Genomic DNA, 26,096 nt, shown 5'->3' on the forward strand with positions numbered 1-26,096 from the left:
CGACATGATTTGAGCAGAAATGTTTACCTATGAACTATTACTTCATCTTTGGGAACAAGAAAAAGTAGCTGAGTTAGGGGTAAGAAGTTGGGGGGGGGGGGGGGGGGTAGCAAATCATAATACAAGCCATGCAGTTTACACTTTTGTGGATACATTACCAAATGAATGTGTTGACACATTGCTCTAAAGAAATGGCACAGATGGCATTTCGGGATACACATGTTTGTATGCAACTGGTACCGCCATTTAATAAAATATAAAACTCTCTTAAATTTCTCTAAAAACAGCTTTAAAGTTGAAAGTTACACCCAGCTGTTGTATACCATCAGCAATTGTGGCACTCAGTAGACTATCAGTTATCTTATCAACAACTTATCATTTAAAATATTAATTGCCTTTCCCGTTGATGCACCTATGGGTGCTACTACTTCACACACTTTAGGGCAGCAATCGGTGATAATCATTTTATGGACTCATTCATTAATTTATTCAGTAACATCGTCTGCCAGGCGTCCTGAGCAGTCCACATCATAATTGGATGTTTGCCCATGTTTAAATTCATCAAAATTATTTCTGTTGTCATTGGCAGCAAAGGGTCAAAGTAAATGGCAACATTTATCATGTCACATGTTTTTACATCCAAAAGCAGAAAGTGAGCTAGTGAATGGTAATGCTCTTTCCCCATGTCATGGGAATCACGTAGCATAACTTATTGAAATGGCTACAAAGTTATGAATCAGAGTCATTTTTATTTCAGCATTGTCTAGCAAATTGCGGCAAATTATGGTTAACACTAGCTTTTGTTAGTAATGAAATTTGTCTTCAGACTTGAGTTCTCATTGGACTGATAGATTTTGTGCACAAAGAATGACTGTGTTCATATCTACACCTGTACTGCACAAACCACCTTATGGTACAGGGCTGAGGATACCTTTTGTTCCACTATCAATTCCTCCTTTCCCTGTTCCAGTCGCAGATGGTTAACAGGGTGAATGATTACCTGTAAGCCTCCATGTGAGCTTGAATCTCTCTAATTTTATCTTTATGTTCTGAATGAGAGTTTAGCGAAAATTTTTCTCCGTTTGAAAATCTTTGCAGACACCTCTTTAGTACATTACATTCTGCATAGAAATTAGTCATCTTAGATTTAAAAATCTAGTCAATTGCCGTGCTTCATTTCTAACTGTATCACTATTAGGCATAAGAATAATACAAATATAAACATGACATGATATGTATGTTCTTCCGTGTTTGCTGTTGTCTCACTCTAGTTTTGTAGTTTATTAGGCAGACAGGATTTAAATGAGATAACAGCAAACACGAAAGAATACATGGCAAAATGTTTATATTCATATTAGCCTATTCTTATGGCAAAGAGAATACTGCATGTGATTCACAATTCATAAAACTTCCTATTAGCAACCATCTCTTCTCACAGGTAGGAAAAAATTCAGAACGTAGAGTTGGCCATATTGACAAACATCCCAAACAGTCTTGTCAGTCGGATTTTCGTATTACATTGAAATGCTGCTACATTCGAAGATGAACAATTCGGAATTTGTATTTACTTCGTGGGATAATGTATGAAAATGCAGTGGTCGAAACTCGGGGCGGAGAAAAAAGCTAGTCTTCCACTTTTTTTTTTTTTATTTTTTGCTGCCGCAGAGGTTTTGGCGCCAGTATTTATCGTTGTGCCTGCAAAGCATGCCTGTGTAGCACTACAGATATTCTACTGCAGAAGTTTGTTGTGACAACACGTACCAACATTTTTCAGAACTTCCACTTTCTTTGCTCTAGATTCTAAGCCACAGGCGGTTTTTTGGATTACAAAAACCGGAAAAAAGTGTGGCTTAGATTCGGGTAAATATTGTAAGGCAATGCTGTAGGGTCCAGAGGTGCCAAAGCAATTGTCTCATGTGCTTCAACACTACTGCAATGCAGAGCAGCAGCTTGATACCCATCATTTGTGGCCAACACAGCCTCCAGTTGTTTACAGACAGTAGCCAGTTCCTCCTGCATCCATACACAACAGCACAGTCTCTGTCCACCTTTAATCGTCTTTTTTCTTTTTCTTCTGCCCCCCCCCCCCTCCCCCTGCCCGCCCGCCCTGTACCGCAGATGGTGTAACACTATCCCAAGAAGTTGAACTCACTCAATACAAATGATCAAAAAATACACAAGCTGCCTCTTATAATAAAATCTCTACTGTCTCTCATTTCATATGTAGAATATGTTGGTGTAAGAAGTATAGGGAGAGTTCATATTTTAAGAGCAGTATTTCAAATGCTGGATGACTACTTTTTAGTAAGAATTTGAATTTGTGTGCTTAGTTTTATGCACTGATACCACCCAAACACCCCTTTTGCTTAGCTGTTTCTTTGAAATTTATTTTTTCTGCTGACTGGACACAATACATATCCCAGACTAACAAATACCCATGGGGTACCTTCCTTCATGGTGATCTTTTTCCATTTTTCAATCTGTATTTGTACTGTGAAAGAGGTGATTGACAGTACTCATGTTGAAAACCACATGCCTTTCAAATACAGCTTCAGAAATCTAGAAATCTTTACACTCAGTTCCTAGCACATTTACTTCTCAGTTGAATATGGTATCAGCTATAAAAATCAATTTCAGATGAACTAGAATATACAATACCAAAAAAATAAGAGTGTACTTTCTTGTCTGGAGTCAGAGTGACACTCTGTATCCTGTTGCAGAATTTTTTAACAGACTGTCCAAAACAGTAAGGAAATAATGTGGAATCCTTCACAAATTAGCAAAAAATTTAAAATGTACCTTATTAGTTGTATGAGGGTTGACTGAAAAGTAATGCCTCCACCTTCATAACTCTTCAGCAGTTGGCAGCATTGGTACGCGAAAGGTACTGGCTTGTCCTGTAGTCCCTTCTCTACAGCTCCAGTTGGCAGCAAGCCTTAGCATTGAACAGTTGTGTTGTTACAGTGTAAAGTATGGAACCCTGCATAGACAGTCGGTCAATGTGATTTAAGCAATGTGCAGTTGTTGAATTCTTGACAGCAGAAGGTGTCACCCCAAAGGAGATTCATCACAGAATGAAAGCAGCTTAAGGTGATTGTGTTGATGTGAGTACTGTGTGTCGGTAGGTGAGTAAGTTTAAAGATGCTGAGGCGGGAACATCTGACCTGCTTGACAAGCAAAGAGTTGGACAGCCTGAGACAGCAACCACCGAGTTTCACAAGCAAAATGTTGACAGATTGATTCAAGATGATCGTTGTATCACTCAGAGAGAAATTGCAAGCACAATCGGCATTTCATAAGAACGTGTGGGTCACATTATTTCTTTGCTCGGCAAACCATATACTTCACATGCCACCACAGCAAAACTTCAGAGACTGGATCTCACAACCATATGGCATCCTCCATACAGTCCAGATTTGGCACCATCTGACTTCCATCTGTTCCCAGTAACGAAAGGCGATCTGTGGGGACATCATTATGCTTCTGATGAAGTTGCTGAGAGAACTGTGAAACTGTGGTTGCGGAAACAGTATTGACTTCTTCTGTTACGGCTTCAGAAAACTTGTTCATCATTGACAGAAATGTATCCAATTGGTTGGTGATTATGTGGGCAAGTGAATATTGGTAATTAAACATCACATTCTAAGTATTATTTCTGCATTTGATTTATTAAAATATTTTCATCCAAACCCAATTAATAAAGGTGGAGTCATTACTTTTCATTCAACCCTCTTACATTGATAGTTAACCATGGTCTAGGGCTGACATCTCGACCATAAAACAGTGAACTTGTGGCTCAATCGGCGAAAATCTAGGTAGTGATGATTCCAAACTCGGATGCAAAGAGGCCTAGGTGTTGTTCTGCGAGATTCAAAAGTTTTATAGATGTGTTTCATAAACCATTCTTGAAGATTAAACTTTTGCAAGTTAGCACAATAGTGATGTAAAAAAGTAATCAGCACTCCGAATTTAAGTTACACTTCTTTTTTATTACTTTTGTTGCAACATCACTTCATAATATAAAACATACTTAAAAATATCTTCCTCACTGATAAAGTTCACATTTCATAAACTGACTACAATTTGCGTCTTTTCAACATGACGACCAAGACTTGACACTCTAATAATCACTTAAGCGCCCAAAAATCAGTGTTACAAGTACGTTAAAGATCATAGTGACAAAAAAAAAAGAACACACATAAGAATAATATCATTGCAATATAAACATATCGATGTATCAAAGTACTTCTAAATTAATGAAATCAAATCTGAATGTTGTCACAGAAATATGTTAACTATTTTACAGAAACACAGTAGAACATTGCTGGTATCGAGATATTGAGGTGAGGTTCCGTAATGGTTACGTAATTAAAGTACCATTACAATCCCAAGACTGATCATATCTGCTGCTTGAATTTTGAATACAAGTAATCAGCAAGGATGGCCCAAGACTTATTTTCTGACAATAATCTTGCCTGAGACAGCAGAAGAGCAGACACAGGTTCAAGGCAATATCATGAAATTGGGAACCTGTCCTTAAAGGCAAAAGAATCAGCAGTAAACATGGCATGAGGATGCAGAAGGTACACAGAACTCCCATGATAAATAATTAAAAATTATTTCCATTTATTAGTGGGTCCACCATTATTTATAGGGATAAATAGTGGCCATATCCCTTGGCCCTAGTATTATGCAGTCAACCTCTCTCACATACATGTCATTCACTCAGCCAACAATGCACCAGACTGTTCAGGCTCTGTAAGGGGCACACTAATACTTACTTCACACATTTATCTACAGCCCACCTGTACATCTGTACTCGGCAAACCATTTTAGTGCATGGCAGAGGGTAATCCCATTGTACGACTTATTCGGGTGTCTTCCCATCCCATTCACTTAGAGTATGGGAAAAATTATTGTTCAAATGCCTCTGTGTTTGTGCAGTTATTAATCTAATCTTGTCCTCACAAACCCTAGCAATAATTAGGGGGTTGTAGTGTATTCCTAGAGTCGTCATTGTTCTTGAAACTTTGAAACTATACTTTCTCTGAATAGTTTACTTCTATCTTCAAGAGCCTTCCAGTTCTGTGACGCTCTCCCACAGGCCACACAAACCTGTGACCATTCATGCTACCCTTCTCTGTATAGGTGGATATGTTCAATGTCCACTGTTTAGCCCTATTTGGTACAGGTCCCACTTGCCTGAGCAATATTCCAGAATGTGTCGCACAAGTAATTGTTAGCTGTCTCCTTTGTAGACTGATTGCATTTTCCCAGTATTCTAGCAATAAATCAAAGTGTGTCACCTGCTTTATCTGTGACTGAGCCTATGTGATGATTCCATTTCATATCCCTACCCAGGTATTTGTAGTAGTTGGCCGATTGCAACTAGGACTCATTTTACATTTCTGAACACATTTAAACCAAGTTGCCAATCTTTGCACCAATTTAAAATCTTATCAAGAATGACTGAATATTTATGCAGCTTCTTTCAGACAGTACTTCACTATAGGTGAATACATCATCTGCAGAAAGTCTGAGATTACTATTAACATTGTCTACAATGTCATTAATATACATCATGAACAGTAAATGTCCCAACACACTCCTGGGACATACTGGAAGCCACTTCTACATGTCTACAATGTCATTAACATACATCATGGACAGTAAATGTCCCAACACACTCCTGGGACATACTGGAAGCCACTTCTACATGTAACAATGATCCCCCATCTGAGATAACATGCTATGTTCCCTCTATCAAAAAATCCTCAATCCAGTCACAAATTTTGCTGGTAACTCACATAATCATCCTGTTGACAATAAGCATAGATGTGGTACTTTGCCAAATATTTTTTTGGAATTAAAGAAATACTGCATCTACCTGACTGCCTTGATCCAAAGCTTTCAGTATGTCGTGCGAGAAAAGTGCAACTTGGGTTTCACGTGATCAGTTATTTCAGAATCCTTGCTGGTTGGCATGGAGGAGGTCTTTCTGTTTGAAATACCTCATTACGTGTGAGCACTGAATATGTTGTAAGATTCTGCAACAAATGCTAGTCAAGGGTTTGAACAGTAGTGTTGTGAATTACTTCTACCTCTCTCCTAGTGAATGGGTGTCATCTGTGCTTTCTTTCAGATCTATGGTAGATTATAGTTAGGAGAGGGGCTAAGTCAACTGCAAATTCAGTATAGAATCTGATAGGGATTTCATCAGGTGCTGGAGCTTTGTTCAGATTTAAAAATTTCAGCTGTTTCTCAACACCATTTACAGTAAAACTTATTTCACTCATTTCTTCGGTTATACAAAGATTAAATTATGGAAGTTCTAATGGGTTTTCTATTGTAAAGCTACATATGGAAACAGTGTTAAGAATTTCAGCTTTCGCTTTGGTGCCCTCACTTTCAGTTCCTGTCTCATTTGCAAGCCACTGGAAACTAGCTTCGGTGCCACTAACAGCCATTACATATGACCACATATTCTTTGGGTTTTTGAAAGATCATTTGACAATATTCTGCTACGGTAGTCATCAAAGGCTTAACACTTTGCTATCTTTACAGCCAAATGTATTTTTCATTCAGCATCTCTTTATCTACAGCCTCCCCCCCCCCCCCCCCACACACACACACACCTGTCTTGCGCTGCTTTTTTTTTATCTGGTTTATTGAACATGTTTATCTTTCTACTTGTGTTGTTTGTACTTTGGTAATAATTGTAGGCACAACCATGTCATGGTCACTGACACTAGTTTCAGTGTGAAAATTGTCAAAGAAGCCGGGTCTATTTGTTATACTTATCAAAAGTAGCTGCTGATGAATACATCTGTTAGTCATGTTGGTGCACAGAGGAAGAACATACTGCACTGTAAAGAAAAAGTTAGATTTCAGCTTGCATATTACTATAACAACAATCCTTATCTACAAATGTTTGAATAGAGTTTCAGATGAAATGAAACATTAATTGCGCATTAAAATATTGATTCTGGCATAAAATAATTTTGTAATTAAATTATTAAAAGTACATTACATTTTTCTTTCCTGACAATTCTGTTTGTTAAAATACTTTTCAAGTCTATCTCTTAAGTTAATCCGAAATATTCATAAAATACAAAAGTTTATTCAGCATCATCCTACAACACTAGTTGCTCCTAGAAATTCTTAGCTTCATGTGAATATTTCAGAGTGTCCACTGTTAGCTTTTCAGAGTCTAGATCTGAATCTGCATGGAGTATTCGTTGTCTTTGTACCAGAGCTGCACTCGGTTGGAAAATATCTGTCATCTTATGTCATTTTAGAGTTCAAAGATCTTGCTGCACCTCACATTAGAAACAATTAACAGAAAAAAACCTTGGGACTCTTTATTTCGTCTCCAAGCATACATTCTACACTCATTTCCGGATAAAAATGAAAGAGAATGAAAAATTTTAACAGTAGTTGTTACATACGTCATGGCAAAGTATGACCTAATAAAGGTAATGGAAATCACAGTATTAAAGACACATAATGTGTGTTCATAGGAAAATGGTCGGTATTGAAAAAGTGTTATCATGATCTATCCCTTGGCAAAAAATTCAAGATTAGTCCCCCATTCAGATCTCAGGAAGAGACTGGCAGGGGGAAGCTGTGTATGAAAAAAATCTGAGAAAAATCTGAATGTGGTAGGGAAGCTATGAAATCTGAAAAGATAAATGCAAAGCCTCAGTCTAGATATACTAGGAGTCAGTGAAGTAAAATGGAAAGAAGATAAAGATTTGTGAGCAAACGCACATAAGTTAATCCCAACAGCAGCAGAAAATGGTGTAATGTGAGCAAAATGACCTAATTTATTGATAAATTAAGGCTTACTGTCATGTATAGATATGGGTGTAGAGGCAGCTATAAGCTAATAGGGTACAACACTGCTATTTTTTTTTTACCATGTAATATTTTGTTATATGAAACATAATGTACAAATAGCTATACTTCTTCTGACGACATCGATTGCATGTTAATGCTGATAAATTAAGGCTTACTGTTATGTGTAGATATGGGTGTAGAGGCAGTTATAAGCTAATAGGGTACAACATTGCTATGTTTTTACCATGTAATATTTTGTTATGTAAAACATAATGTACAAACAGCTGTAATTCTTCTGACAACATCGTTTGCATGTTAATGCTGAAAGATGGATTAAAAAAAAAGTAAATGTCCATTATGAGCAGTAGGATTATAGGGTGTACTCAGTAACAGATATATACTCAGATCATGTTTTAGTAAGGATGAAGAGTTGACTGAAGTTTAAGAGAATTGCCAAGAAGAATAAATATGGGAAAAAAATGGAATGCTGAAGTTTTGAGAAATGGTGACTGTGCTTGAAGTTCCCTGGAGTTGAAGATACTGCAGTGATGAATGTCACCATGGGAAGTGCTGTTGAAGAGGAATGGACATCTCGAGAAAAAGGCAACCACTGAAGTTGGACAGACAAATAGAGGTGTAAGGTAGGTAACTTAGAGAACTTTGGATAGCAGAAGAAATACTTCAATTGAAGTTAGACAAAAGAAGAAAGTACAAAAATGCTCTTGAAAAGCAGGAATACAGCAATATAACTTACCGAAGAATGAAATAAATATGAAGTAAAGGGAAGCTAAGTTGAAATGGCTGCAGGAAAAGTGCGAAGAAATAAAAAAAGAAATGGTTGCCAGGAGTACTGCTTCAGCATATAGAAAAGTCAAAACAATCTTCAATAGAACTAAAAGTAAAGGTAACAACATTAAGAGTGAGAGAGGAATTTCACTGTTAAACATAGAGGATAGAATGGATAGGTGGAAAGGGTACATTGGGTTTTCACATGAGGGAGAGGTACTGTCTGCTGATATGAATGTAGAAGAAAAGGGTATCAGATTGGAAGACAATGGGGATCCACTATTAGAGTTTAACAGACCTTTGGAATAATTACTGGTCAATAAGGCAGAAGGCATAGGCAACATCCCCTTGGAATTTCTGAAATTACTGTACGTAGTGGAAAACAAATGATTTTTCAGTTTAGTGTGTAGAATCGTTGAGACTGGAACATATAATCAAGCTTTCTGAAGATTATGATCCACAGAATCCTGAAGATACCATAGATAAATAAATGCGAGAAGTATTGTGCAAGCTTAACAGCTCATTCATCAAAGCTATTGACAAGAATAATGTATATCACAGTGGAGAAGAAGATTTAGAATATCATGCTAGATGATGGCCAGAGTGGCTTTAGGATAGCTAAAGACATCAGAATGGCAGTGCTGATGTATTTAATAATTGAGACAAGACTTCAGAAAAATCAAGATACTGTCATAAGGTTTGTCAACCCAGACTCGTTATAAGATTATAGTGTAGTTTCATAATTGAAGTAGGGGGGGGGGGGGGGGGGAATCCTTCCACAAAGTGCTAAGCATGAAGATAAATGCTAACCAGTTTTTGCAGTCATTGTCCAGTTTGTGTTCCATAATTCCATGGTTCTTTATTGTTTTTGTTCTCATTTCAGGTATGAATGTCATTGCTGGTGCAATTAGTGACAACACCGTTAGTTGTACCTGCTGCAGATCTAGTAAGGATAACTCAAATGAAAATGAAAATCATTCAACACCAGACATCAGTCACAAAGGCTCCTGTTGTGTAATGTTGTGTTTAAAAACATTTCATGAGTTTCAAAAGGTAAATATACAGTTACTCAAAATAAAAGCTATTACCTCTGTTTTCTTTAAATTCACAATATGAAGGAGAATCACAAGTGATATTAAACTGCTTTTGTAGACAACAATAACTTTTGTGTATCAATAGTGCTAGTCTTCTTGTGTGATGTTAAACAGGGGAATTGCTTTACTCAATTTAACAATGAAAAAAGCCCAGAATGAAAATCTACACCAATAAGAGCATTTTGCCATGAATTTTGATATAATAATTACATTTCCAAAAACTTACTCATGCCTTGTCGTGAAATGTTGCCCTTCAGCATGCAGTGTGTGTGTTTCCTGTGTTAACTAAAGTCCTTCACATTGGTAAGTTGTAAGAGTTTGATTGTAGACTTGTGATGTAGTGGTTAATGAAGCACACTATTTCATCACTTTTTTTATAAAACTGATATTTATGACCCATGATCACTGAACTAGAAGTGTACATATGTACTCGCACGCTAAGCAAAACAAGAAACCACATTTATTGTCAGGACACTGACTGGTGTGTTCATGTTGACGTACACACTGCATATTTTAGTTTCTAGTCCTTTAAAAAGCTTTTGTGCAGAAATATGCTGTGTCATGGAGACTCCATGATCAGTCTTCACCATGACAGATTATGTGTTCACTATCAGTATCACAGAAGTACCACAATACCATGCCATACAAGATGATCAGTGAATAGACATAGCACTGTTCTAGTGGAAGGAATGATGTGAATTGTCGATTTTTCATTAAAACTATGGCAGAGAGTTACCGATTGAGAGATGCCACAAAAATTTATGTTTCAAGGAGAGCTGCCTTTTCACTTTGTTACATTAGACATTGCTTTATCCCATATTGGTACTGCAAGCAGCCGAAATCAGGAGGAAACTACGACCATTATGTTTCTCAAGAATATGCAGCTTTACACTATGGTTTAATGATGATAGCACTCTGGGTGAAGTATTCCAAAGATAAAAATAGTCCCCCATTCAGATCTCCGGACAGGACTACATATGGAGATTTCATCAGAAAAACAAACATGGCACTCTGCATGTTGAAGGGTGAAATGTGAGAACCCTTAAGGGAACAGGTAGGTTAGACAATTTAAAAGGGAACTGGGTAAGTTGAAGTTAGATATAGTCAGAATTAGTGGAATGAGTTGATAAGAAAAATAGAGTTTTTGGTTAAGTGAGTACATGTACATACATATTACATGGCTACTGCATGATATGTGATGAGGGTACCTCATACCGCTACTCGTCATTTCCTTTCCACTTGCAGTTGCGGGCCTTACATGATATATACATTGGCAGCAGTTCTCCAAATTTTCTGAGTTGTGTTCCTTGGAAAGAGTGTCATCTTCCCTCCAGCGATTCTCATTTGAATTGTTGAAGCATCTGCACAATACTTGTGTGTTGTTCGAACCTACCAGTAACAAATCTAGCATCCTGCTTCTGAATTGCTCCAATGCCTTCATTCAATCCCATATGGTGGAGATTACACACAATCTGGCAGTATTCAAGAATGCAGCACAGTAGTGTTCAGTAGGAGGTCATCTTTTGTAGATGAGTTACACTTTCCTGACATTTTTCCAATAAATGGAAGTCAACTATTCACCTTCCCTATACAGCCCTTACATGGTCATTCCATTTCATAACACTTTGCAGTGTTATGCCTAGGTATTGAAACGATGTGACCATGCCAAGCAGCACACTCCTGATGCTCAATTTGAACATTCTGGGATTGTTTTTCCTGCTCATGTGCATTAACTGACATTTTTCCACATTTAGAGCTAACTGTTATTCATCACACCAACTAGAAATTTTGGCTAAGGCATCTTGTATCCTTCTACAGTTACTTGACGCCTTCCTGTACACCACAGCATCATCAGCAAACAGCAGCAGATTGCTGCTCACCCTGTTCATTAGATCATTTGTGTATATCTAAAAACAAAGATGATGTAACTTACCAAATGAAAGCATTGGTATGTTGATAGAGACACTAACAAACACAAACACACACGCAAAATTCAAGCTTTCACAACCCACGGTCGCTTCATTAGGAAATAGGGAAGGAGAGGGAAAGACTAAAGGATCTGGGTTTTAAGGGAGAGGGTAAGGAGTCATCATGAATTGCAGTCACTGTTTCATCAGTGGCAATGGTTACAGGCCTTCCGCTCCTTGGCACGTCTTCCACACTCATTCTTCCATGTTTGAAGTTGGACACCCAGTTTTCCACTGTTGCACAAGATGGAGTACTGTCCTTAAGTGTATTCCACATGTCCTCCACAATTTCCTTGGACGTCATTCCCTTCAAATGAAGATATTCAGTCACAGCACAGTTCTTGATTCTTTCGATATTTGCCATTTTGCTCACACTATGGTATATAAAGCATCCTAGCGGTAAAACTAACTAAGCTGGAGCCACAAAATTTGACTTGCATGTCCACAAAGGGTCACCATAAAAGTAAATGGTGGTGTTTGTGTGAGACATTACGGTAACTATCTCAGGCTAGAAACTTTTCAACCACCCCTTGTACATAAACAATTTACTGACAAAATTTTGACCATCATAGTGTCTTTACTCTTATCACAGTCTGATTTTGCTGTCAGCATGTCAATTGGTGAATGTTCATCAGAATTCCTCAAAGTACCTCCTAGCCTTAAAAAAATAATGTGCATTCCACAAATACTCATTACCTGAGTAACTGCCTCCTTAGTGCAGTGCATCCCTGACCTATCAAGAGAAGTCCTACAACTTTCCACCCCATAATGTCAGGCCCAGAAATCTGCAGCCAAGACTGTCATAAAGTTTACAGAGGCTGTGGGTGAATCCCTCCACTCGGCTCCAAACTAGAGGACCTTATCAACTCTGGGAACAATGCTCCAATTGCAAATTCTGCTTGCACCATACACATGAGGCCAACAGCCTTCTCCACTTCCACCAGCTACCCATAAGAACTGAAGATAGCCTCAGAATCCAGGCAACAGGCATCATAGGTACCAACGTGAGTCTCAACTTGCAGACAACTGCACCCTGCATGCTCGATAGCTACAGGCAAGGCCTCATCCACACAGGATTATGCACACAAAACCAGTATGGGTAACACAAGAGTAGGAAAATACTAGATAAGAAACTAAAAATATGGGGGAACAATTAAAAACAGTACAGTGAATATACATTATAGCCAATATTTACATACAAGAACAAAATTCACCAAATAGTATAAATATATGCGCCTGTATGCTCTGTAGATAGCAGAGAGATTGCGGAAATATATGACAATATAAAGGAAATTATGTAATATATTACTGGAGATGGAAATTTGTGATGAACTGCAGTTTAATAGTAGGAAAAGGAAGAGAATGAAAAATAGTAGCAGAAAGTGAACTGAGAGGAAGAAATGAAAGAGGAAGTGTTCTGGTAGAATTTTACACAGAGCTTAATTTAATCTTTGCTAATACTTCAAGAATCATGGACAAAGGTTGTATACGTGGAAGACGCCTGGAGGTACTGCACAGTTTCAGGTAGATTACAAAATGATAAGAGAGTGATTTTAAAACCGTATTTTAAACTGCAAAACACATCCAAGAGCAGATGCGGACTCTGTGCATAATTTATTGTTTATGAGCTGGAAAAATTGCAGAAAGGCAGAAATTTGAGACCAGGATAAGAAAGGGGGGAAAAGTGCTGAAAGGTTCAGGTCAACTGAAATGGCGAAAAGGTAACATAGTAGAAGACAACTGGGTGAGTTTGACAGATGGAATAGTGAAATTAGTAAAGGAATGAAAGACAAGGCCCAATTCAAAACCCACGAATAACACTTGAGAGTTTGAATTTAAAACAGAAGTGATATCTGGCATTCTCCGCAGAAGCATTATAGGCCCTCTACTGTTTCTAATCTAGATAAATGATTTAGGAGTCAATCTGAGCAGCTTTCTTATATTGTTTATAGATGATGTCATTTATCATCCAGTAAAATCACTGGAAGATCAAAACTAATTGCAAGTTGATTTAGACACGATATCTGCATGGCGTGAAAAGTGGTGATTGTGCTACAGCAAACCAGTACTACGCAAAGAAGGAAAGGCTGAAACATGTAAGGTATATGCAGAACAGCTGTATAAAAGAAACAATCATTAAGACAATGTTATGGTAAGGGAAGAGGAAGCAGATAAAGAGGAGAAGGGAGATGTGATATCTTGAGAAAAATTTGATGGAACACTGAAAGACCTAAGCAAAACAAGGCAACTGGAGTAGTTAACATTTCTTCAGAACTATTAATATCGTTGGGAGAACCAACCATGACAGTACTATTCCACTTGGTATGGAAAAGGTGAAGTAAGCCCCAAGAAAAATGAATACTCCTAACTGAAAGTAGCAGGTGGTCTCACATGTGTATTTACTGAACAATGAGTTTAATAATACATGGTTGCAAATTATTAACAAAAAATTTTTACAGACCAATTGAAAGACTGGTAGAAACTAACATTGAGGAAGATCAGTTTGGATTCTGGAGAAATGTAGGGTTACTTCAAACAATATTGACCCTATGACTAACCTTAGAATATAGGTTGAAGGAATGCAAACCTGCATTCATACCATTTGTAGATCTAGGAAAAGCTTGTAATAATTTTCACACTCTTTGAAATTCTGAAGGTAATAGTGATAAAATACCGGGAGAAAAACATTATGTGCTACTTGTACCAAAACCAGACTGCAGTTATACGACTTCAAGAACATGAAAGAGAAGCAAAAAGGCACTTCTTTGGATTCAAATGTTGGCATGCAGTCTGAACACACTTCAGCATGGTGTCAAATGGCTTACCACTGAACTCATAGAGGCCATAAGGAGTTATGAAGACAGTCTCTTTCCAGCCAGCTTTGTCATCCTCAATTTGCCAATAGCCTGACTACATTTACCTACTTGAGAAATACTTTGCTATTCTCAAGCAGTCTAGGGTGTCATCAATGCACAGCAGTGGGTAGATAGCTGTTTTCATTACTTCTTTCAGATTATCAGTAGTGAACACAAAAATGTCATGTGCCAGTCTTCTTCTTCACAAAGATTATAAGAGAGGACAAAGGACTCTCTGAGTGTCCAGTGATGTCATCATGCAGCATCTTTTCTGCTTCCTCCCAGATTATCCATCATTCAGCCAGCAACACCATATATGAACACTGGCTAATTGATGGATGATCCTCAGTTTTGATACAATGTTTTACCATGGGCTGCTTGGTCTGTCTCTTCTTACCTCTGGATTTCAAACCATCCAAAGATAAGCGCAGAAAGGCAACACACGCCACCATTGTTCCTCGGTCAGGCTGGATCCTATTGGCATTTAGATAATAGCATAGTTCAACTGATCATCTAGATTGATGACTGGAACTTGTCTCGTTGTTGACAGCAGGATAACAACGTCTTTAATGGCAAATAACTGCTCAGAGCAATCTTTGTTATGTGTGCTTATTGGCGTAGCTTAGTCAAACTGGAGCTCTGATGTGCCATAGTCTGGTGTCTACAAGAAGTCCCATCCGAGAATAACATTATGACTACATTCTGCTAAAACGACAAATTCAAAGGGCTGTGTTCTCTCATTGATAGCTGTTCTTCCAATACATAGTCCTGTCAGCTGGTTGTCTTTCCCATTTGCAACTGTCAGCACAATCACTTCTAGTTCATGGAACATAGTCTTCTTTTTCTGGCAATGATACACATTCTACATTACAGAAAAGGAAACCTCTCAGGTTGGCCATTGATGGTGATGTCAGTGAGATTTCCTGACATGTTGGCGACTTGTGCATGGAGGAGTTTCTTCTTTTGTGGTCTCACCTTCATAGATGATTGCCTCACTTAGTTTTCCTGAACTGGACAGCTACGTGAGTAGCTGGTACCTCTCACAGAGACAGGAACAGCTACAGTATGTTGAAAAGTGGCCTTGACCAGGGCACAGTGATAGGCTTCATCTCAGAGGTCAAATTTGTGCAGTTGACTGGCATGAGTAGAACTGTTGTGATAGTTGATGTCTGGCAGTGTAGTAGTCATCAAGAATTCCTCTTATTTTTCTACAGTACCATATAATGTGTCCATAGCATCCACAGTGGAAACCACCAGTGTGTTGTCCACTGCCCCTCCAAATGTCTGTTCTGTGGCACGTTATACATGGTGGAGGGATTCGTTGTATCTGCATTGGTAGGCAGCTGGGTTGTCATTTGATGGTTGCAGCATAAGTCAGAGTCGGCTATGCCCATCCTTCCTGGTGTGTTACTGGAGCTTGAGATTTGTGCTCAAGATTGATACACTTCTTCTTTAACATTCTCTGTCCCTCCTGGTGTGTGAACTCCGCATTCATAGCTGCTATCTCTTGCTTATTTAGTTCAGCAGTTCTGGATACCATAAAATACTGACTCTCTTCTCCTAAAAACTGTTGTATGAGAGAGGCAAGATCATGGTAGGCTTCCACAACTGCCATAGGGACCTTATTCAGAAGCTGGTCATACCTCTTTTGTCTGACTCTTTGCTGTTGCATTTTGTCAGTGTGTTGGTACCATGGGATGAATTCTGCTGTTGTTGTGATGCGATGTACCAGAAGAACTTGATACATGTCTTCTGTTTCTCCTTAGGTGTGAGATTTTGTCATCTTCTGACTTATTTGAATCACTAAGTGGCATAGGACCAAAACATTCCGTATGCGTGACTGAGTTGTTTCCCTGTGATGTTGGGCCCTGTTCTTCCATTAAGGTGACCTGCTCTGCTGATTTCCACCAAACTTTTTTTTTTCCTCTCTCTCAAATATGTGGCAGTTATTGAGCATCTTTACATTGTTCTCATACCATTGCTGAACTGTGCCATCCATGTAAAAGTTCACTCATGTCAGGCACATCATGTCTCCCATTTGTTGTATCTGACTACTCAGTTGAATACTTTCAGCCATTTTGCCATTCCTGGTCAGCATCTCCTGAAAACACTGATGGATGCCCGATGTGTAGCTGGTTTATTGTTGATTTGGAGTCCTGTGTCTCTTGAATATACCAAAAGGCAAAGGTCGCAGGTTCAAGTCCCAGTCTATCATGTAGTTTTAATCTGCATGGAAGTTTCAAATGAGTGCACACTCTGCTGCAGAATGAAAATACATTCTGGATGTACTGCTTGTGTTCAGATTGCTAACCATGTATGTGATGGCTTCTACATTGCCTAATTGGAGCCATTCTGGATGTACTGCTTGTGTTCAGATTGCTAACCATGTATGTGATGGCTTCTACATTGCCTAATTGGAGCCACAGTGATGCTGATTTTCAAGTACATGGGATCTCCACCAAACAGAGCCATGGTGTAACCAGAATCAAATCGAAATCTGAAAGCAGAGTTTACAGTGAAGAACAACACTTAGTATTGAAAGCACATTTATTACAAATGCCAGTGTACAGCCAAAACAGAACTGCCTTCTGGATAGAGTGTGCTGCTATTCCTACAAACATCACAAACTTAAGAAATTTTGAGAACCTTTTAGGAATGGTAGTTTTTAAACCATGCTGTACAGCTTTTATCATGACAAAGTGTGTGCTTTTATACTGATTTTTGTAGGATCACTTCATTTCTTCACAGGTACTTCTCCCATGTAAATAACATTTTCTTCCTGGCATATTTTGGTCGTGAATGATATCATTATTATTCATAGTTGGCCTTTACAAGTTGGTCATAGCTTATTATTTATCAAGGGAGACTGCTGAAAAGCAGGGAAGGGGCATAAGTAAAATAAAGTAAAGCCAACCACTCATCTACAGCTGACTGATCTTTGACACATAGAAACAAACAACAGAAACAGTATTTACAATAGCTTTTGAGCTCTTGCTCTTTCTCTAGTGAAAGTACACAAATTCATACACACAGGCACCCAAATGCTCACTCTCACCGTGAGACTGGCGGTTGATTATCGATAGCAGTTGTCTATGCAGATGGAAGTTGGGATGGGGGTTGGGGTAGGAAAGGATGCACGAGGTGAGGAGGGATAGCAGGATAGTGTGAGGTAGTCTATCGACAGGTGACTTAGTGGCTGAAGTTGAAAGGAGTTCAGAGTATAGAGCATGTAAGAGATGGGGTGGTGGTGGCGGGGGGGGGGGGGGGGGGGGAATTGGGAAGCATGGAAAGGAGAGGAAGGTGGAGATGAAGATGGAGGATCTTCCTCTCCCCATCTTCATCTCTATCTGCCTCCCCTTTCCTCCTCTCCCTCCCCTGCCACCTTCCTCTCTCTGCCTCTTATATGCTGTACCCTCAGAACTCCTTTTGTCTTGCTGTGCAGCCACTGTGTTATCTGTCAAAAGACCAGCATGACGTTATCTTGCTATCCCCTCCTCATCATAAGCATCCTTCTCTATCCCATCCCCACTTCCAGTGCACAGGCAACTGCTGTCGATTCAACAGTCAGTCTCACCGTGGCTGTGGATGTGTACTTTTCAGTGCATGTGTGGTTGGGTGTGTAAATGTATGTACTTTCACCAGAGAAAAGAGAAGAGTTCTGGTAATAAAGTTAGAAGATGTGAATGTCTGAAGAATGTGGCTAAGGACTTAACTAATTAGCTTCACTGTGCAAAATATTAACAGTTCATATATACATCAAAATCTATGCCAGATAGTAAATCTCTATGTAGCTGAGAGAGAGAGAGAGAGAGAGAGAGAGAGAGAGAGAGATTGGTGCCAGCACACAAGAATGTGAAGAACAAGACAAGCTACCACTGCCTAACAAAAGAAGTAGTCACATGTGGCTAAGTATAAATGACAGCAGGCATTCTATAGTATATGTGATTTTTTTCCAAACATGTATGTAAAAAGCACATCAAAGTTATCTGCGTGTCCTGTAAAGAGGACAACAAAGAATGAACATTTTATGCCATGAGATGTTTAAAATATTATGCCTGTCTTTAGAAGGTTACCTAAACTTGAAAGTTCAAAAATCAGATACTTGGGAATAAAAGACAATCAAAATAACACTGAATTTTTATCCATTTAGAAGGAAAGAAAAAGTATGTTTTAAAAAATTATCTTATGGTGCGATGAATTACATATGTGTTCGTTGTGTTCGTGTATTAAAATATCGTGTGAATACTTGATGCTTAAGGGAGATTTAAGACATTGTGTCACAATAAATAAATGAATCTGACACACTGGACTCGCATTCGGGAGGACGACGGTTCAATCCCGTCTCCGGCCATCCTGATTTAGGTTTTCCGTGATTTCCCTAAATCGCTTCAGGCAAATGCCGGGATGGTTCCTTTGAAAGGGCACGGCCGATTTCCTTCCCCATCCTTCCCTCACCCGAGCTTGCGCTCCGTCTCTAATGACCTCGTTGTCGACTGGACGTTAAACACTAACCACCACCACCACCATAAATGAATCTGATATAATCTAAACAAACAAATTTATTTTATGGCATATAATATACAAATATAACCACAATAAAATTTAACAAATTTCCACATGTATATGTCTACTCTACAAGGACTTAATTATAGAAGCTGCAGAATTCTGCAATTTTTAGTCTACTGACTCAATCAGCTGTACCCTGATGCTGTTTCTCTGTTTAGTCCATAAGAGAAAAAGCTCTTTCTGTGAGAGCATGTGATCCTGCGGCTATTGGTACAAAGCCTCTCATTTTACTATGCTGTAGCACATCAATTTCTTTGTGTTTTAAAATTTTAATCCTACTTTCTTTCTGTACCTGTTTTCACCATATTCACGGAACTCACTGTAGCTGCTGATCGGTATGAGGAGAGCACTTCCAAGGTTTGCCAATGCTGGACAAGAAACAAATGACATTCCCATTCTCATGACCCCTCAAAACGCATAGAGATGTCATTCTTTCTCCGCTTCTCACATTCCATTGAGCCAGACAACTTCTTTCTCCAAAAACACGAACAGAAAAAAGACTATATGTAGACAATAATATCAATTATTACTCTAAAACTTTTCAAGATCTGTCAATCGGGCAATTTGAACTATTGATAGTACTTCATGGGATTAATCTTTATAACAGTGATCACTGACAAAATATATGAGAGAAACAGTCAGTCAATAAGCGAGTTGGCAGGTTCTTTAAAAAAAAAAAAAAATAATAAAAAAAAGGGGCTGTAATACAGGAGATCCCGGGAAATACAGGAGAGTTGATCACCCTACTAAAACCAGACTAAATGTATATAGTACATCTGTAATGTTTATTTCCCATATAAGATGACAGATGTAACTTAAAAAGAGAGTATGAACTGAAAATTTTAATTTGAGCTCTGCAAAGGCTCATGGCAGATAATTACCTTTATTATACAATATTGTAGTTGGACATGTGAAAAACATCGCAAGTTTAGCTGTTTTATGGGAATTATCATCTTTCCTTATTGGCACGTTGATGATCTGCCCCATGCTAAATATCAGACGGACAATTTAAAAAGTAAAATATAGGGACTTCACTGTGTGAATAAAGTTGGAAAATAATTCGGGTTTGCCTCAAGTTCTGGAAATCAGGGAACTTCAAATGTGTCAGAGGAATTTGGGAACAAAAGGGAAAAAAACTCGTTTTCGTCTCCGTAGATGAAATAGTTTGTTTACTGAGATGTCATGCATTCTTGATGGCTGGGTGCAGGTGAGTGTGTGTGCTGCTTCCCTACTCCCTCATTCTCACTGCTTCTCCCCTTTCTACCACTCACCTCAGCTTGCAGTCAGTGCTGCCACCACTTTTTCCACCTAGCTGAGCAGCTGCTGATGAGAGGCAGGGAGGCATGAGCAGTGGGTTGTTTCAATCTGATTCTCAGAGACAGTTGATGCAGTGGCTGGAGACAGCAGTCATGTGTGCATGAGATGTGTCTGAGTATTTGTGTAAATATGTGTGTGCTCCCATTTTCTGGCAACCTCTGCCTTTACATATGTCAGCCAGTATCTGTATATGTGCGGATGGATGTGTGCGTGCGCGTGTGTGCGTGTGCGCGTGCGCGCGAGTGTATACCTGTCCTTTTTTCCTCCTAAGGTAAGTCTTTCCGCTCCCGGTATTGGAATGACTCCTTAGCCTCTCCCTTAAAACCCACATCCTTTCGTCTTTCCCTCTCCTTCCCTCTTTCCTGATGAAGCAACCTTGGGTTGTGAAAGCGTGAAATTTGTGTGTGTCTATGTACCAGCACTTTCTCGTTTGGTAAGTCACAGCATCTTTGTTTTTTATATATATTTTTCCCACGTGGAATGTTTCCCTCTATTATATTCATATATATGCACTGCGTGATAAATAAGTGAAGCGCTCAGGAGACATGGTCAAATGTCAGTGTAACTTCATACACATACACACCATCAGTGGGTATGTAAATGATTAGTCGCAATTCTCTGACAGGTACAATGGCCACAAGAGTGCATTAGTGCTGTTCATGTTTAGTGTTGGTATTGAGTGTGCTAAAGCGCATGAGGAGGATGAACAATGTAATATTCATGGGGATTTTTTAGATTAGGTTCCTCCCCACGGGAAACAAACCGTGGGCCTGAAAAATTACCAGTTCATGTCACGGATGTGGTTGTGCCAACTGTAAAAATTGTTAGTTCGCCTAAACAGGTCCTTCTAAAGGATTTAAATATGCTTAATCTCATGTTAGTAGATTTTCGAAGTGTCTGTAGCAAGATCCCCGAGTTACTCTCCGAAATAAACAGTAGCAGTGCCAATGTTGTATTAGGTACCGAAAGCTGGTTGAAACCAGACATAAAAAGCAGTGAAATTTTTAACTCTGATTGGACAAGGTTTAGGAAGGATAGGACTGATGCTATGGGAGGTGGTGTGTTCATTGCAGTTAAAAGCTGTTTAAACACAGTTGAGATTGATACTGGGTCAAACTGTGAAATAGTCTGGATAAAGCTGTCAATCAGACAAGGATTGACCATTGTATTAGGCTGTTTTCATAGACCGCTAGCATCCACAACAAATGTCGCAGAACATTTCAGGGAATGTCTTGAGTACATAGGAAATAAATATCCAAATTATCCATTAGTTATAGGTGGAGACTTTAACTGGCATTCATTGACTGGGAAAATTACACGTTTATCACAGGGGGCAGAAGCAAAGATTTGTGTGAGGTTATTCTAGGAGCACTCTCAACATACAACCTTGAGCAATGGGATAGAAAACCAACTCGAGATAGGAACATATTAGATATCTTGGCAACAAACAGACCTGATCTTTTTGAGGAAGTTAATCTAGAAGAAGGTATTAGCGACCATAATGTCATTGTGGCTTCTATGTCTGTGGAAGTTGCAAAAAAAACAAAGAAACAGCGTTAAGTGTCATTAATGAATATCTTCATAGTCAACTCCAAGCATTCACTGTGGGAACAAAGACATTGAGCATCTTTGGTCGGAGTTTAAAGGTATTGTCCATCATGTGCTAGAGAAGTATGTGCCTAGCGTGCTATAGAAGTATGTGTCCAGCAAAAGTATGGGGGGGGGGGGGGGGGGGAGGTTCCACCTTGGTACAAGAAACGTATTAGGAAGTTGCTGAGAAAGCAGAGAATTTTGCACAGTTGTTTTAAACATAGTCACTGCCCCGCTGACAAACAGAAATTACGCGAAATGAAAGCAGCTGTCAGAAGGACAATGAGAGATTCTTTTAACAAATTTGAAAGCAATATTTTACCTGCAGATTCTAAAAATAACCGCAAAAAATTTTGGTCGTACATAAAATCTACGAACGCTGCAAATAATTCAATACCTTCTATTGTTGACAGTACAGGTAATGTAACTGATGATGATAAACAGAAAGCTGAAATTCGAAACCTAGCTTTCAAAAACTTGTTTACGGTAGAGGACTGCAGCACCATTCCCCCTTTCAATTCTCGAACAAACGCAAGGATGGCTGACATAGTGTTTAGTGTATCTGCGATTGTAAAACATTTAAGATCCTTAGACACCAGGAAGGCATCTGGCCCAGACGGTATCCCCGTAAGATTATATGTTGACTATGCTACAAATATAGCAGCATTCTTATCCACCATCTATCAGAGGCCATTGGAACAGCAGAAAGTTCCACGGGACTGGAAGGAGGCCCAGGTCATAGCAGTCTATAAATAGGGTAGAAAATGGGATGCACAGAATTACCAGCCAATTTCACTGACATCAATTTGTTGTAGAATCATGGAACATATTTTGTGTTCAGACATGACCTTTCTAGACTCTGAGAAGCTCATCTGCAGAAACCAGCACAGTTTTAGGAAACAGCCATCATGCGAGACACAGCAGGCCCTCTTTGTGCATGATATACAACAGGCTCAAGGTACCGGCTCCCAGGTTTATGCCATATTTCTTGACTTTCGAAAGACTTTTGACTCAGTTCTGCACCGTCGCTTGCTCCAAAAAGTGCACGCTTACGGTCTATCCAATGACATATGCGGTTGGATAGAAAGTTTTCTAACAATCCTGAATGGGGTGACTTCAACAGAAACAAGCAGTCAGTGTGGTCCTTATATCTCTTCTCTCTCCAGTTAGTCATTCTGTCTGTCATCTGTGCCCATCATCTCTCTCCTGCTGACACATTGCTCTGTCCTAGATTCACGACCTAGAAACTGTGCTCGTGGCACCTCTGCTGTTGCTCTGCCTGTCCTCGAAGTCAGTTCATTGTGAGGTATCTCTTGCTTCTTCTTAATCAGACTAACTGCGGGTTCTCAGGACTTACTAAGGACAAAGCTGCTATCATGATTGATCAGCGGTTACCTTAATTGAATTATGATAGATTCTTTAATGATGTAGTTCCAGAAGTTAGTAATGCATTCTGAGTAATTCCGATAGGCATTGTTCCAGGACTGTTGTTTGGGTCTTGCAATCTGATGTGTTGTTGGTGTTCTCAGCAACAATCTTCAACAATAAGCACCATCTGACCTATATAAATCTTGCCACATTGGCAGGGTATGCTATACACCCCATATTTACATGGTTTGAAGTTGTCTTTGACACTACCAAGCACTGTTTGTGTTTTAGCTGGTGGGCAGAAGACCATCTTCACTTGGTGTTTCAGGAGAGTACATCCTATCTTTCCAGGTATGCACTACAAAAAGAATAAATGCATTGGCCACACCTTCCTTATGAAAGAGACAAGTTGAATGATACCTCGTACATCTCAGTTTCATACACAGGAACATCAATTTTAGCATGGAAGTCAAAGTGGATGGAGTGCTCTGCTTTCCAAATGCAACCTAAATGTACTTGGGGACAGCTGCCATCACCCATTGCAGAGGAATGATATGCTCAAAACATTGGTATGTAGGGCTTGCACCCTCTCTAACAGTGAAAGTCTCCACCAAGAACTTAAACATCAGAGAATGGTGTTTCAGCAGAACGGCTACAAGGAGTGGCAAATTCAGAGAGTCTATGTCCTACACCCACTATACAGCAGGCAGAAACAGAAGAGGACCCTTGGAAGGAGATGTCCATTGCATTTATTCCTTTTTGTGGGCATTAATTGCAAATATAATATGAGTTCTCTGAGAACATAAAGTGAAGACAGTCTTCTGCCCACCAGTTAAAACACGGGCACTGCTTGGTTATGTCAAAAAAGACCTAGGACTACAGTCATACTCAAATTCTGACAGTCATCTAACTTATGGGTTTGTGTCATTAAAGAATCTACTGGAATCTGATTAAGAGAAGTGCTGGTCATTTGTAATAGCAGCTGCATCCTTAGTAAGGCCTGGAACCCAAAATTAGTGTGGTTATAAAAAGGAAGGAGATATTCCAAAATAAACTGATTTCTGGGGCAGGTGGAGGAATAGCAGTGGTGCCAGCATCATATGTACATTGGCGTGGATGTAGGATACAACAGTGTTTATTGGTGGGAGGAATGGTGCAGAAGATTCTCAGCAGGGACAGGAGATACAACAGCAGATCTGAGTAAAGGGGCTGGCCCCAAGTGGTCAGATCATCAGCACACCTGATGATGGCAATGTGGTCGCTTGCCAAAATATTGTACCTGTTGGACACTGACAGCTGATCTTTCAGCCGTGAACTATTTCATCATGAATGGTGCCAGGACAAGCCGAAGAGACAGCTGCTAGAATTTTTTTACAGTGTGGGTGTAACTAAACAAGCCCACCTGTGTATCTGCATGGGCTATTGTCATACACATGAATTTACCATGATTTTTTTATGTCGGTGTTTTTTACATATTCATAACGTAATTACAATTAGTGTCTGCAGTACAAACATGGCTGTTGCACCTGCTGAGAGATTTAGTTTTCAGTTAATGAAATACACAAAGCTTTTGTAGCAGAGTGGACTGAAACTGCAAATGTAAAAAAGAGAGAGGTAGCACCATGTGTTGCATTTTGGTGTTTTGTTATAGGTTCTACAAAGTGGGTGTACAGGTGCAAGAAACTCCTTACGTGCTGCACTCTCTCTGCACTTGGATGCTGCTGGTGATGGTGATAGTAATTCCAGTGGTAATGGAAACAGCTGCTGTTCAACACAGAAAACCAAGTTTCAGTGAATGATGTTGGTACTGTTAATTAGTCATATGACTCTGTGTCCAGCACAAGTAGATGACCATCTTGTAACTGTGTCAAGCTGGATTCGAAAGATTTTTTATATGTGGAGAGAGAAAAGAAATATCAGTGACATGCCATATTATTAGAGATTAAGATATGAGAAAGAACTCGAATTAACTCGCAGCAGAATTTTTTTTATTTATGTCTCACATCCAGTATGTTCATAGCTTCAGTGTTGATCTTTCTGTTGATGCAATTGTGATCTCAGTACTAGCACACAGGTGACCAAGGTACAAACAGTGCTGCTGCCGATTTTAGCCAGAAGCTAAGACAGTACCCTAATAGTATTTCACACAATGATGACCATGAGTTTAGTGTCTTAATGTATATATTTCTGGCACATTTCTCATTTCACATGATCAGGTTATTGTTTCATAAATTACTTATACAGTATATATACTTCACAAACTAATTTATTCTTCATTTGCAGAATATGTTTCGTGACCATACTGCATAAGAGAAACCTATAATGGTGGTAAAAAGGAAATAATAGAGGCTTACATCAAGAATAAAAAAGTTTTAGGGTTTTTTTCATAAAGAAAAGTGTAATAGTCACAACAGTGCTGTTTGACTTCATTTCTGGTATATTTTTCGCACATTCATGTTTCTTCATATTTTTAACAGAACAGAAGGGAGACAGCATTTTAATGAATATTTTTATCAATTGCATTTCATGCAACATATTCCAGCATCATGTATATTACAACTCTACATCGTTATTTTTTCCTCTGCATTATTTGTAGTTAACCAGAACCATGTTATTTGTTATTTTATTGGCATCTTCAACATTTCTCTGGCAAAAATTATTGAATTCAGCATCTTTGCATGTATTACATTCTATTCCTTTTCACTTTCCTACTA

At 38.9% G+C, this 26,096-nt stretch overlaps 1 protein-coding gene across 1 annotated transcript in view; it reads left to right on the forward strand.

The window, feature by feature from the left end:
- Positions 1-25,268, forward strand: part of LOC126204078 (uncharacterized) — a 47,982-nt gene extending 22,714 nt beyond the window's left edge. Inside the window, exons 9-10 of the mRNA XM_049938498.1 lie at positions 9,509-9,678; positions 25,034-25,268. Coding sequence (XP_049794455.1) covers positions 9,509-9,678; positions 25,034-25,177 — 314 coding nt within the window. The 3' untranslated portion in view covers positions 25,178-25,268. The remainder of the gene's footprint in view (positions 1-9,508; positions 9,679-25,033) is intronic.
- The last annotated feature ends 828 nt before the right edge of the window (positions 25,269-26,096 follow it).

This window comes from Schistocerca nitens, chromosome 9 (genome assembly GCF_023898315.1).
Source record: "Schistocerca nitens isolate TAMUIC-IGC-003100 chromosome 9, iqSchNite1.1, whole genome shotgun sequence".
Lineage (NCBI taxonomy): Eukaryota > Metazoa > Arthropoda > Insecta > Orthoptera > Acrididae > Schistocerca > Schistocerca nitens.